Source organism: Pagrus pagrus, assembly GCF_965226575.1.
Source record: "Pagrus pagrus genome assembly, chromosome: 3".
Lineage (NCBI taxonomy): Eukaryota > Metazoa > Chordata > Actinopteri > Spariformes > Sparidae > Pagrus > Pagrus pagrus.
This window is the reverse complement of record NC_140187.1, coordinates 7,026,380-7,041,931: the sequence shown is the minus strand read 5'-3', so window position 1 is coordinate 7,041,931 and position 15,552 is coordinate 7,026,380. Positions and strand designations below refer to the sequence as shown.

Here is a 15,552-nt window from a genome sequence, read left to right as displayed (position 1 = left end):
ACTCGTGTCTGTAGTTTGTATTGTATTTACGTCATATTTAATAAACTGTCTTCGAATAAGATGATCATAAAGTAAGGCAAGTGCAAGTGGGAATTTGGCATAATTAAAAAAAATGCTTCCAGGCAGATTTTAAATCACCCTGCATGAATATATATATATATATATATATATGATTTGTGTGTTGCCTCCCTGGTTATATCTGCACTGATTTCCAGAGCTACAAGAAAAATGTGAAGTGTGACCTCAATAATAGGCAGTGCAGAGTAATTTTCTAACATTAGAAAAAACCTCTTCGCTTCTCTTTTGACCTCTCGAGAGGCTGCTCAATCACAGTCAGCCGCCTCCCTCTGATCCATACCTGTTATTTTGGGGATGCCCTCCAGTTTGGGGACTGGAAGAGTGATAATTAAGCCTTGGGCCGTGCCCACCCATAACAGTCCCTGGCAAATCAGGAGACTCGTGACTCGCATGCTCTTCTGACCTGCAATATAGAAAACATTGTCAGAAAATTGAATTGAGTTTTCTTCGCCACCTACAGAAAGACAGATAGCTCGAAACTATAACAGATTATGGGGCCATTTGGAGGAATAGTAGATAACTCTGTGTTGACAAAATGATAGAGACTGGGTGGTCTGTCTTTTAGAGAGTGAATTATGAGCCTCCATTGATTTGATTATAACCAGAGGTTTTTTTTCAAAATGGCGGCATTAAATGAACAGTTCAGTCCTAGCATGATGAAAAAAGTAGAAAAAAAAAAAAAAGAAAAACTTTCATTGTTGGTTATCAGTGTTAGCTTGAGGTAAGGTTTAAGCTCTGTGATCAATCTGTATTTGACAAGCTTAACACATGCACAGCACAGCCACCTAGGGCTCTGGGTTACATAAGATTAAGAAAAATTGGATTTGTCTACTTGCCTCTGACCCAGTTGAAAGAAAAACTCTCATAAAAGCACAAGGTAGGAAACAAGACTGGATATTATACGTCTCTGTTTGAGATCTGAGTGGGTTTGAAATATTGAGCTTCAAAGTTTTCACCTCCTACTGTACAGAAAGCAAAACTGATGCAGGGAAGTTCTTCTTTTATTGGTAAAAAGACAAACATCCTAAAAGGTACTTAAAGTACAGACTTCATAATCCTTTCAAATAAGCAAGGCCATGCTCAGAGTGCACCCACAGAGACGTTTCAATCACAGGCTTGTGTGGGCATGTAGAGGCACTTTTGGATTTCCAGACCTTTTTGTTATTTTCATTGCAACTTTTACAGCAGAGCAAAGTGCAACCTCAATATTGTCTCATGTGTTCTAGTTTAGGGTCCTAAGAAAACACTAAAAATCAAGGGCTTTTGAGGAGATTGCAAGATATCAAGATATCTTTTGTATTGTAACATAGCTTCTACGTCACAATATTACTTTAAGGCCATATCGCTCAGCCCTGTACTTGCACATTGTCAGTCTATGATCATCTTTCCAGTGCTGCTGTATGTAAGTAGCTTTGGCACTGACTTGTTATTTAAACAATAGACTGTGCATCTAAAGTCAGATATTTACATAATCATATTAACATATTTTGATATATTCTGTATTCAGAATATATCAAAATGACTAAAAGACGTTGACCTGCCGGTGAAAATAACATGCAAAAGCAACGTTGCATTCATTTGCTTGTACGTTTGTTTATTCTCGTCCGTAGCTAATCAGATCTGATGAGATGTAGTGAGGTGGTCTGGGTGTTTGTTGCCGCTCTCTGTTATACGGCGTGTTGATAACCTCTAGGGTGACATTAAGCAGCAATTTTCTGTGAATAAAGTTACCTTTTTACATATAGTAATGGAGCATTATGCAAGAGTCAACATATGTTTTCAGTTTTGAGGTTTCCATGGCAGGACTGTTCCTGTAGCAGCGCATTAGAGAAGGAGAAAGAATAATTGCACACTCTTATTATACATGCGCACCCTTTGTTTCCACTTAACAAAGGGGTGAAAAACATTGTTTGTTGTGGATTTATTTTTGCATTCCTTCTGTGGTCCCTCAGCTCTTGGCTCCCATTGTGGCCTAGTTATCTATAGAACAATTTACCATAATATCCATGGCAATGATAATTGAATTACACCAGCACTCAAGTGATCTCAACTAAGGAAATGCTGATTTACATGTGTAGATGTATTTACGTGTTTGTTCTGTGTCATGCTCAGATGATTTGCCCGAGTGGCCCGACAGTGCCATTGATTAGTTCATTTTATTGCGCAGAGATGATTCACCCCATGTAAGGAAAGCTGCTCCGCATAGACGAGGAAGTGGAGGCAGAGCAGAGGAGGACAGTCGGCAAACAGAGAGCGGCAGCCTGTAGGTGGAGACCTTGGAGGGTCACAGCAGTGAGTTAGGCTCCGGCAAAAATGGCCTTTATCTCGAAACTGTCTGCCACCTGCTCACATTGCCTCAGAGTCTATTTGTACTTTGGTTAGAGAGCCTAAGTGAAAGAGAGAGACATTCCTGAACACCCACTCTCAGGCTACCATGAAATCTGAAGTAAGTCGCAAGATGTTGGCCCAGGCATTGTCTTTAAGAACAGTGATAAAGGTGGATAATGACAAAGGCACTCGAGATTAAGAAGGTATAGCTTAACCTCGAGCAATCTTGCATCTCCAATTTTTGCAGCAATGCACACACTCTGCAGCGGGAAGCGGGTTTATCGCGGGAGCTGGTATTTGCCTTAAAAAAGGAGATGTCTCCAAAGATAAATGTTTCCCTGTGATATGTCACTGAGGACTTTATTTTGGTATATTGTTTTTTCACCCCAAGGATAGAACTATTAAAGGCATTAGTGGAGAAGAGATCAGCAGTTTCCTCTGCCTGAGAAACTTCTCTGTTGTTTACTGCAACTGGAATTCCCTGTTGAGTATAAATCACATTAAGGGGAAAGGATTAGGGGGGTATATCATTACTGCATGTCCTAGCATAAGTCAAGGAGAAACCTAGGGGAGCAGAGACCCCATTGATAGAGAGGAACTATCAGTATTTCATGTGCAGTATCTTTGGTTGTAGAGCGTCTGGGGAATCCTCTTTTCTCTTGTGAGCTCAACAAATCACAACTTAAGTCAAAGATCCTCTTCCTTCCGTGGACCCTGAAGACATGAGCCGATCAACTCTTTTTCTTTTCACCCTCTAACTTCCCCCAGGGCCGTGCCTTGAGGCTGCCGCGCTCCATCGAATCTGCTGCATATTTCAAGCGGAAGCACTGGCGCTGGGTGAAAATGACCTCGGGGTCACCGGATTCCCCCCCCTGATACTATGGCCATAGGAGTCTGTTCTCCTTAAAGTCTCCTCTCAAACAAGAGAAAGGAACTCTGATCGAAGAAAAAAGTTTGGTTCCTGAAACATATTTTGTGCTTTTATTCCTTGCTCTTTCTTTCTTTCCTTGTTTCTTTCTTTCTCACAAGAGAAAACCTTTTTTTTTTTTTATTTGAATATTGCTCTAAATACATCAATCACAGTCGGGTGTGACTCAACAAACATTAAATCTAAATCCAAATACATTCATACCACTCGCGAAGCTCAAAATGATCTTCACATGTACTGAATGAGCTAATGGCCCACATGTGACAGCCTGAACATGTTTGAGCCAAGCTGGCATTAAGTCACACAAACTGTGGATATCGCCACGAGACAGCTTTAGGTACGCTTCATTGCTATCTAATTTGTTTACCATAGTTCTTCCCATAAAAAAAAGAAAAAAAGAAAAAGCGAAAACACCCACACTGGCTGATAAATATTTCATCCATCATGAAAGAAGGCACACAGGAAGTAATAGGCTATCTGTGGCATCCTAAACGGACTGCAGTGAGGAGTGAAACGTGGGGTGAGAGGATTTTAAAGCAGAGCGGATGAGATGAAACACAGTGCGAGAGGGAGAAAGTGGGACAAAAATGAAGGAAAATATTAACTCAGAAGGGAGTAAAAGTGGGGAGGTAGGTGTAGAGGAGAAGAGGTAAGACGGGCACGATGCCACGGAAGCACGGACGCTTCAAGACAGACAAGAGCGTTTCCATGGGAACCCTTAGTATGAAAATCTTTAAGGCTGCCATTTTACTACTCCTCAATGACTTTATTTCTTTTTTTTTATTAATCCCCATCTCTCACCCCATAGCTCTATTACGGCTTTGTGAAGGCCTGAGATGGGTTCTTATTCAGGTCAGTCCCCGGAGTGCAAGACCCAAGGAGCAACTTGAGCAAGACAAGAATACCATTCTGGGGAGGAGAGGTAACGTCAGTGTCAAACTGATGCCATCTCATTGCTCGAGTATAAGAAAGACAAAAATGGGACGAGCACAAATGGAATATCACAAAAGATAAACAATTGTGTGTTTGTTAGATGCAAAAAATGTGTTGTGTGATGAATGCGTACCGGTGTTCAGCAGCGTCGAGCGTGTTGAGATGTTGATTTCCTGCAGAAGCTCCAGTGTTTCGGTGTGAAAGAGACGAATGGAGGAACCCTCGGAGAACGCCATCCACACGCCTCCGCCGGCACGCGCCATGTGTGCCACGCTGACCATCGGGTCTGGATGGACTTCAAACTTCTGTAATGGGAACAATAACGGTACTGTTATGAATCAAGGCAACATGAGGAGAGAATGCAATCACCCACACCGTCACACAAGGCACATTATTTCCATGATGGAAAGTGTAACATTTCTACAACTGAAAGGTTAGATCTCTGTGGAATCTGAGTCTGGTCTTTAAAACGAAACAGACATTTTAGAGGGATTTTTCAGATATAGTCTTTGAACTTCTAACACTGCAGCCTTAGTGCTGTTTTTCAAAAATTGTTCTGTTCTTTATCATTTAAACAGGAACTTTGTAGATTTTCAACCAGCCTTCTATCACTGCAATGTTGGTAGTATATCACTCATGTCGTTTTTCAGGTGCTTGGCCTGTGTTCTTTGTTTCACAAGGCCCCAATAAACTAACTACTCACATCCAATCAGTGGCACCTGATTCACCTACAAAAAGCCCTTCCTCCACCTTCCACACTGCTTTCATGGCCAACTCTAAGCACGCCACCAGTCAGTGGGACTGTTTATTGGTCCGATGTGGTGTGGTGCATTCAAGTTTTCTACTTTTTGAGCAAACAGGACATTTTGCAAGGTCCATCTTTCCAGCGGGGGAAATGCTTCTTTAAACCTGTGTGGAGTTTGGTGAAACAGTAGAATCGACAAACAACAAGAACAAGATCGTTAGAGAGGAACAAGAAAGAGGGTGGAAGGCGAGAAGGACATTTATTGCTTTGACGTGACAAATGTAAAACACGCAAACGAAAGCGACAAAGAGAAGTCTTGACTGTGCCGACTGTATGGAGCTTCATCACAGCACGCTTTGATAATGAGAAAGCTTTTAACTGGTATGCCAATTATTGTGACGGTCATTTCAAAGCTGATTTATGAGAGTGCTCATTAGATCAAAACGTTACAAGATCACTGTCATGATTAAACCACGACATGAAGGGGTCAGTCGAAGCCCCCTGAATCTTACATCCAGTCGCTGCTCAGCAACTTGCGTTTCTGTAAATAAACTCTAAGTGTGGCTCCTAATTTTGTAATTTGCAGAGTCCCTGACACACGGGGCATATTTTTGCATCATTCCCCTGGCTTCTATCTTTTTAAGAGCACAATGGGAAAAGAGAGTTTCAGGCACACAGTCTTAATGAGTAGCTTGAAATAAATGCAATGAGCCTTATCATGGCAACACATGCAGCCCCTGCGGTCCAAGGCGTGACAAGGGTTGGTTTGGGCATCATCTTGGAACTCATATCGCTGTCAATGCATGAGTTGCATGAGGCCAGGCAATTAGTCAGTGAGAGCGAGTGACTGAAGATGAGAATGCACCCCCCCATCCCAACCCGAGTGCACCGGCGGACAGGGATTACCACCTGTTTATGTGCCCTTGCCAGTGGGTCCTCCTTTGTTTGAAATTATGGAAAAGGAAAGAAGACTTTGATGTGTTTTTTTTCTTCTTTTAATTGACTCCTCAGCAGTGGGTGCCTGCTCCGCCTGGGAAAGGATACGCAGTGCATCTCTTGGTTTTTCAAGTGCAACCATCAAAAAAATTTGATATCCATAATAAAAAAGGCACATTTCACCTTCAATAACCCATTGCAATTCAAATGAGTTGACAAGTTTGCAAAAGAAAAACACAGCCCCACTGTGGTGTGTGTGTGTGTGTGTGTGTGTGTGTGTGTGGAATAATTATCGCATTAATCATTATCAGGCGTGGTGGCTCTAAAAGGGACGTCCAGCTAATCAATGGCTGACATGCTGTAATTGTTGGATGCCATCTTGCCTACCATATGTTCAAAACCACCTGGAAGGCATTCTGGGAAACAACATGTATTCAATAGCCTCATTTATTCAATAGGGATACATAGGGAACTCAAAGATCGCCTGAAAATGTGATTACATCATTGATTTAACACGTGTAAGACAACAATTACACAAATATCAATTAACATTTTAAGCCAGTATCGAAGTGTACTCCAAGCATTTTACCACGGATAAAGACCAAACAGGTTGATGGCCCATCGCACTGTGTCAAATACAGGATGAGTAAGAGCCACAACTGTTGCCTCCAACCTACAGCCAGGCATTAGTCTGCTGAATCCAGCCTTGCTTACAGAGATGTGGTGGCCAGTGAAGCTTGACAGTAGTAATGTGCCCTTTCCACTCAAATCGGCAGTGTCACACTAACAGCAACATCCCTCCTATAGTCCTCCACCAGCAGTGGGAAATAACAGCCGAGCTTAAGCCACAAACACTGCAGCTGGTCTGAACAGCTCATTAGTCCTTCATTACACTAGGTGACAAGGTGTCTTTGTCCTTTGCTGAGCACTAACTCCACATATCACTCTGAGCTATGGCGGGGGAGTCGAGCGGACATGTGAGTGATGGGAGAAAGCAGGTAGAAAAAGAAACAGTAATGGGACGAGGAAGGAACAAGGCCTGCCAGTCAGTATTGATCAAAGCCTGTATGTCCACGCATGTCCTACTTTGTTAAGGGTTGGTTACACAGGAGAGAGTCACCTCTACAAAGTGCTGAAGTTTGTGGATTTCTAAAATACGGCAGAGATCGGCCCATAAGAAAACTCAAAAACAAAACTGAGAACTGTCTGAAATCATGACACGAATGTTAGTGGGTTTGAACAAAATTACATTTGTGTAAAAATCAAACAAAGTAAGCACTATATTATCATCAGTCAACTCAGCCCCTGCTGTGTGATTATCTAAAATATAATTTGGTTGACTGAGGTTTTCCTAATTTTCTCCCCAATTAAGTTGTTTCAAATTCCCATTGTGAGCCGCCACCCCTGCTGCTACTGAACCCCTTTGTGGTGGCCTGATGGGAATGTAAATAGGTTTTGTTATTTTGAAATTTTACTGATATATCCAGATTATATTTGTTTGAAGTTAATCAGTTTAAACTGATTTTTACGTGTCGTCACATGTCAGATAGTTTAATGAGGACACCGCCGATCACATGTTTACTGTAAACAGGGTCCTCTGGTGGTGAGGAGAGCTCAGGTCATGTCTGTAGTAATTGTGAAAGCAAACAATTTGGGGAAAAGGAGTAAGAGCTGATGAACTTGCTCTTTTGGTTTTGGATTTGGGGGATGATTCTTGTTGCAGTACCTTCTTTGGCCACTGGGCATAAGTGACTTTCCTCACCTAGTCTGACTCACTGGTATAAGACTGTTGGTGTACGACTGCCATCGGAAGACTACTCGAATAAACAAAAGGCAGGGAGACATTCATATTGAAAAGGACAGGAGCTAGATGAAGCAGTGAAGCAGTGAAGCTGTGTCGCTGTGCTATTGGACGGATGTGCCCAGCCGATGTGAGCGGCTGATATCAATTGACAGCCCCAGATAATGACGGGCAGTTAAGAGTGAGCGTGAGAGGAGTAAACAAAAGGATGGTATCAGAAATAAACTATAAAAGACTGGGCATGCGAAAGAGTAGTCTTCCTGTCCAAATGTTCGCTAGAGCTTCATCTGAAGATTTCCTGTCCTTCCACTATCTGAATCTAAAATACCTGACACTATGTGAAACAACAACAACCTCAGAGCTAAGTAAAAAGCAAGCAGCTGTTACCTTTTCTTTAGTGGGGAATTAGCCTTTTTTACCCTATACCGAGGTGATAATGCATGCAGCCATGCTACTACAGCATTTCCTTTACCTTTCTAGCCAAATTAGTAGTTCCACCACTTTGGTCCTGAGGAAAACATTTTGATGAACTTTAATGAGAGCCATGAAAATGTGTTGTAAAAATGTTTAGTAAAATATCTCAAAATCCGGTTATGGATTGGCAGAGTTTGATACGAACATTCATGGTTCCCTGGTGATGTGTCCTAATGGCTTTGGTGAACCAATGACTAGTGCCACCAGCAGGTCCCCATTTTTGTTTCAGACAGCTGTTGGATGCATTTCCCTGAAAATTTAGTTCTGACATTCAGGATGAACAGTAGTAACCTTGGTAACACTCACCTGCAAAATGAATGGCATTCCCACAAGGCTTGGCTGGACTTTATGCTTAGTTCTTATTAGAAAATGCTTGCATGCTAACGTGCTAGACCTAAATGGGGAACATGGTGAACGTTATGCCAGCTATACATTGATATGTTAGCATTAGCACTATGAGCCTGTCAGCATGATGATGTGAGCGTTTAATTCAAACCCCTGCAGTGACTAAGTAAAGCTGCTAATTTCACTGTAATCTCTCGGTCTTGCTTCTAAGTTTTTTCCTTGGCTTAAACCTCTGTGGTAATCTAAAATGGTCAATAGTCAAAACTGTCAAACATACGATATGTTTGACAGTTTTGACTATTGACCATTTGAGGCTTGTGCGCTTGTTACAAGACATCTGCATCTAATCACTGATGAAACAGCTTCTAAATCCTCAAATTCCTTCAGCCCTCTTCTCTCTTTTTCCTTGTAGCCGTTCTATTGCTGAGGTTTCGTCAGCACTTTTTCAATGTATCCCCTCTGGGGTGGAGTGTAAATAATCAAATAGTACAAAGCTGAGAGTATAAACAATTTTTTACGCGTTGAAGATCCTTTGGGTTTCTGTCGGAGAGAATTTCTAACCCTGGACTAAGAGCACAGCCATGTTTACACAAAAATAGAGTGAAAAGGTTTTATTCAAGTAATGCTGTAAGTCATTGACCGTGAAGATTTAAAAAGAGACAAAACCAAGCAGTAGGGTGCAAGGATGAGTCAAACGAGTCAGGCTACAGTGTCCAGCAGTGTCGTGGATAAATGATTTAAAAGTGCTGCAAATCTGGCAACATCCATTGGGGAAAACAATGGAAAGAAGTGAAGTGAATAGGAGTCCCTGACCCTCTTTCCTTGCTCCAAGTCATATCTCTTGCTACAGGTGCCAAGCTCTGCTTCTTCAGATCCCAGATATGCATCACAGCCCCTGTGAAGTCAGCCCTCTTGAGTACATATTAGTGAGGAAGACAAGGTTAGCGAAGAAGTAACCAGAGCTGACCTGTTAAGCTCTGTGGGAGATACACTGAACCAGAACTGTGCCTCCGCTGCGTGGCCATTCAGCTGATTAAGCTCGCGTCTCTAGAGGAACGGGCGATGGAAAATAGGTGAAAGAATAAAAGGAGACATCCTTGGCTCAGCTCACACCTGATTATGAGGATCTTGAGGCAGACTCAATAAGCAGCTGTCTCTGTATTGATCGTCCAGATTTGTCAGCTGCCTCTTTTAATTTGCTGCAACTTTTAAGAGAATAACATGTAAATGCATGTGCATATTCAATTCGTACTTCATTTAAGTTTTTTTTTTTTTTGCAACTGTGCTGCATATTTATATTCATATCATATCTAACACGAGGTCGACCAAAACATTTGTAATTGCAAATGGAATAAGTGGTTAAATAACGATTGTGCATTTGCCACTTTCTTGATTCAGTTCTTTCTAGAAATGAAGCTCATTTACATTGAAAATGAAAAACAAATTTATACAATGCGGGCAATGACACATGCATTTTGTTTATTGTTGGTGTTTTAGTTTGTGTGGCTGTTCAAATTCAGACTCATATTTTTCATATGTCATCAACTTTTATTCATCCAGGGCAGGATTGCTTCGCACACATGCTCCTTTTCCACAAAAACCCTCTACCCATTTACACAGCGACGCACACTCCCATCTGGGAGCTATAATTAAATGGTAATGGTTTGCAGTTCGGCATCTGAATACCATATTAACATTACCCAGAAGAGTTTGTTTTGTGTCATTCATTATTGTCTACCACAGCCGGAGAAGTGCCCCCCTGTACACCTCTAATGACACACTGTACAGATGAACACCTTGGAGAATGAGTACACAAAAATGGAAAGCGTGACAGAGACAACACCCAGGATGATTTTCTGGAGATAACAGTGCACATTCCTGTACCATAACTCAGAGCGCTACAGCGAAATGAAGCTTATTTGTGTGGGAGCGCTCCAACAAATATTGTATGACTACACGGGCTTTGATTCGTTGTCCACGCAGCAGCTCCAGGCAGTAAATCTTGATGACATCACAGATTAGAAAGCCGGCTCTCTGAGGCCGTGTGCATAAATCTTTTCAGAAAATGAAAGGAGAGGAAAATTTCCTCAAATGCTGCAAAAAGCGACAGAACAAATAAAAAAATAAAAAAAATCACCTTGTCTAGCACTTTCACTTATGAAGCCATCCATTTTGGTTTTCGAACCATGTTTCAGTGAAGACTGAAAATATTTATCAGCTGGCAAGGTGGGTGGAGTTGACCTTGCAAGAAGTGACACATAACAAAACAAATATCCTTGAAGCTCATTCTTTAACCGGTTAGACAATCCTTTCAAACAAGATCTTTTGAATTGCATTATTACCTCCGCCAAGGATGTTATGTTTTCAACCTGCGTCAGTTTGATTGTTTGTTGGTTTGTCAGCAGGATTACACAAAAACTACTGAAAAGATTTACTCACAACTTGGATGGAGGATTTGTCTCGGCCTAGAACAGAACCCATTAACTTCAGGTACAGATCTGGATAAAGGTACAGACCGAGGGCTTTTTCTCACTTTATTTAACATTGGGTGAGATAAGATGCTTTTTGACATTTTTGTTAAATTCTCAGGGAATAATGCAGGGCTATTGATGAAAGAGATCAGCCGTATTCAGTTGGCTGGTATCTAAGAGTGAATGTAATCTGATGTGGATCCTTTCATCTGGTGAGCTTTAATTATGGTTAAATTTAGGGTCATGCTTGATTAAATTAAAGGGGGCTGTTGTCCTTGGTATGGCTTGAGGTATGTGCTCAACTGAGTGTCATTCTATAATTATGATTGTTTTTTTGCATTTTTTTTTTGCTCTATAACAACTTTTAAAGGTAAGGACATTATAGTTAACCTATACTGTAATATTTTTGAAACCCGAGGCCCTCTCCTGGAGCCAAAGCTGAGAAAGAAATGTCTGATTGGACACAGCTTGAATGACCTACATGGAGGTGCTGCCCTGTGGGCCCAGCATCTCCAAGGAAAGGTTTTGGGATGAGGTGCAATGTCATGAATTGGTCAAAACAAACACCATGATCGACCATAGGGTGATTCACAAGTGTACTTGGTAACAGAACGCGTTTGGCCAAAGGCTGATGATCGTCACATCTGTGGCCGCATGTCTTGGACACTCTGGCGGAGAGAGGAGCAGAGCTGTCGGATCAGATGGCAAGGAGGACTGACGGCATTGCCTTGTAAAGCCAGACGTGAAGTGAGGGGGAACTGGAAATGTATGGCTGACTTCCCTGTCCACGAGCTCTTTCACTCTCTCCTCCGGAGAGGTTGAGGACATGGAATCCGAGAGGGCCATGTTCAAAGCCTCCATTGTGGATGTGGCTGCTAGGAGTTGTCAGTGGTCACCGAAGCAAAAACCTGCGTGCGGGGGGAGTTCAGTGAAGCTATGGAGAAAGACTTCCGATTGGCCTCAAGGAAGTTCTGGCAAACGAGTGAGTCATAAAGGGAAAGCTGGGTTGGCTATGGCTTTGTTCAGCATGGGAGGAACTGAGCAGTGGAAACGGCACTCTAAGGAACTCCCAAACTTGACAAACATGTCCTCTGTGGAGGAGGCACAGTCTGAAGATGAAACCATACCCACATCCCTGGACAGAGGTCTCTATGGTAGTTAAGATGCTCCTCAGAGGCAAAACGCCAGATGTGGATGAGATCCACCCTGAGATATGGCAGGTTGAGCTGTCTCGGCTGATAAGCTTTTCAATGTTGTAGAAGTAGGGGACAGTTTTTAAGCCTTTCTGGAAAAGCAATGCAGATTTCACCCTGGTCGTGGAACAGTGAACCAGCTCTTTATCCATGCAGAGTTATTGTGGGAGTCATGGGAGTTTGCCCGTCAAATCTACATGTGTTTTGTTTGCTTACGTTCCCTTGGGGATTCCTGTGGGGGTACAGTGATAGTACGAGGTACTGAGGCCCTTGCTGCAGGCCATGCAGTCCTTATATAACCAGGGTGAAACACTGTTCTCGGCAGGGAGTCAAAAACGTTTTATGGGTGTTGGGCTCCGCCGGGGTTGTCCCTTGTCACAGTCTGTTTATGATCTTCGTGGATAGGATCTCAAGGCGCAGCCACCAGGATGAGAGTTTGGGGACTTCAGAAATGCTTCCCTGCTCTTTGCCTGCTGCCCTGGCCCAGAAAACGGATGGATGGATGGATGGATGCTTGGATGTAATATTTTGTAATATGACATCTTGCTATGTATGCCATATGACATGACCACCTAAATTGCTATCTTTCATTTGATTTTTTAGACTTCCTTACGTACACAAACGTCTCCCATAATCTAGTATAGAGACAAAGAAAATAAACAATGCAAAAAATGAAATAAACAGAGAGACGAACATTTACAAAAGGTTGTTATGTTGACTGGATAAGCAAAAAGATCTATTCATATTTACATACATTAGACAGTCAGTACAGATCAAATGATATTTGTCCCTGTCAGCCTTAAGGCTAAGGATGCTTAAAAGGGTGACTATCCACCATTACTATAATCCAAAGAGCATATATATTAATAAAAATTAGGGAAATTTAGAAAATTCAACAGTGCACTTCACTTTTTCTGCACTTTTTCAACAGTGTCTTGAATTGGTGGAGCAACAGCACCTATTTATCAAGTATCAGTGTAAAGATCCTGACCTCAAGTTTTGTTATTTTCTTTTACATTTATCCCCCATTAATAAACAGGCCTCCTGCCGGCAGCCCCCTGCTGGCCACAGAAGATTGTTATTTACACGATCCTGCTTAAATTGGTTTAAAATAAAAGCTGGGATAGCTTGAGCATTCATTTGTTTTTGCAACAGGCAGCTTAGACTTTCATCTTCCACATAATCACGTTGTATGTGCGTGATGACGTCATGATGTCACTGGATGTACGTTGCAATACGAGGTGTAAACGCACCCCAGCGAGCGGGAGGAAGGGAGCAGACAGGCAGGTTGACAGCTGTCAGAGAGAGATTGAGGGAAATAGTAGTTCTGAGCATTTTGAATATATTTTGTAGTTTTGATAAAAAGTGTACTGTGTAGTTGTGAGCATATTGAGCATTTGAAGATTTCTCCAAGAAAAAAACATCACAATAAGCAAAAATACCAGCGTGTTTAAGTTGAAGATGAAAGTACAAAGAGTTAAGAAGGAATATCGGAAAAAACAATGCACAATGTTCAGAACTTTCCCACACGGTAGCCGTCGATATCCGTTTATTTTTTTAGTAAAAGGTAAAGTGCAACATTATGTGCCCAGCAATGACTGAGTTATTTACCTGAGTGGTGAGGCTGGAGATGTCCATGACTGTGACCGTGTTCCCACAGCTCGCCCACACTGAGTCATCTAACACCAACAGTGTTCGCACTGGTTCTGAGCCAAGGCTTACACATCTGCAGGAGTCGGGGTCCCAGAGGTCATCTGGGAGGGGGAAAAAAAGGAAAAAAAATAACTGTGAACAAAAACACAATGCGCTGCTCAAAACTACAACCAAGAAATCAAAAGGACATAAGAAAAACCCTTCAAATCAATGGCTATTATCACAGCAAGCCTACAGTTATATTAATAATCTCTGAACACATGCCCTGCTTCGATTTGAACACATTGAGCGAGGCAATTAAATTCAATTCTTCCCACTTGTACCGCAGCAAGTTAGCTTGGTGTTTACTTTAAAAGCACTCCTAAAGCCATCTAACACTGCTGAGCAATTACTAAGCATCAGTGAAGAAGGCTCACAGTGAAGGCTCATTTTCTTTCACTCTAATAAAAAAAAAAACGCCATGTGAGAGAATATATACCACAGGTTGACTAAATAACTACTGTGAACTTCCATTTGAATCGTCACACACTGTGCAGCGCGATGTTTTCATCCCTGCCTCCCACATGCTAATAAGCGGTGTACGCTTTAATCCACTTTCCAACTACTTTATCATCAGTTCTCTCTCTCTCTCTCTCTCTCTCTCTCTCTGTCTTGCACTCCCATTTTGCTTCATCAGTGTGAAAATGAAGCAGACCTTTATTCTCTGAGCTTTAATCACGGGGCACACGTTGCAGCTAACACAGAAGCACATTATAAAGTGAATTGCATAAGCATTTCCTTTGCTATGCGTTAATGAAGCAAAATTAGGGAAGGGAGTGCACCCAGCCATTTAATTAACATTTTGAGTTGTTTATTTCTGGCTTTCATAGCAGAATAGCTTTACAATGCCTTCTGCCTTCCACAGGTTAATTGCTTGGCATGTTATAAAGGTCATTTTTCCACCTTTTCAAAATTCACTCTTGTAAATGTCCCTCCGGCCCCTCACGCTGAGCAAGGCCACACCAAAGCTTCTCCCTCTTTAACACGGAGGGGCCCCGACTTGTCACGCTAAACCAAACTTCTCTGCCTCGTTTGGCAGAATATTTTTGTTGCAAGTTGACATGATGTGCATATCTCGGTGAGGATAGCTGGAGCACATTACTCACTGAGCAACAAATATGTTTGGAGCATTTAAACGCTTTTTGATACAAGTCTCGACTGAAGCCTTGGCCTTTCCTGGCTGCTGCAGACTTGTTTTTAGACAGTAGCACGCTAGTCAAGGGCATAAATCTTTAACAGATGTGCCGAATCCACAAACATTCCCCGGCACCCTCCAGAGCTTTTCTCCTGTCCTTTTTTTTTTTATATACAAAGCATGAATAGTAATATTTAATCGGCATGCAGCAGCTTGGTGTAATTAATCATCCTTTCTGCTTGGGAGGAGAGAGGGGCACAGGAGGAAGGCAAGCACGTTGACATACTGTGGCCAGGTAAGAAGAAGCCTGGTGATAGAGCTATTGTGCTCCCGCTGGCTGTGAAGCCTGCATACGACTGCTGTGATGATGTTAAGCCCCCCCTGGCCTTGTGCGTCGCCTGACTAAACATGGCATGCCATCTACCACATGGCGAAGTGTTATTTTCATACTTACAGCGGGTGTGAAAATCAGTAGGAATGGAAAGGTATAGCA

The 15,552-nt window shown here is 42.1% G+C and overlaps 1 protein-coding gene across 3 annotated transcripts in view; it reads right to left on the bottom strand.

The window, feature by feature from the left end:
* The window catches only part of arhgef10la (Rho guanine nucleotide exchange factor (GEF) 10-like a), a 120,717-nt gene that overhangs the window by 5,200 nt on the left and 99,965 nt on the right, over nucleotides 1-15,552 (bottom strand). For all 3 annotated transcript variants that reach the window (XM_084349885.1, XM_084349883.1, XM_084349884.1), the window contains 3 exons: nucleotides 13,844-13,986; nucleotides 4,401-4,572; nucleotides 359-481 (listed from right to left, as the gene is read on the bottom strand). In XM_084349885.1, coding sequence (XP_084206011.1) covers nucleotides 359-481; nucleotides 4,401-4,572; nucleotides 13,844-13,986 — 438 coding nt within the window. The remainder of the gene's footprint in view (nucleotides 1-358; nucleotides 482-4,400; nucleotides 4,573-13,843; nucleotides 13,987-15,552) is intronic.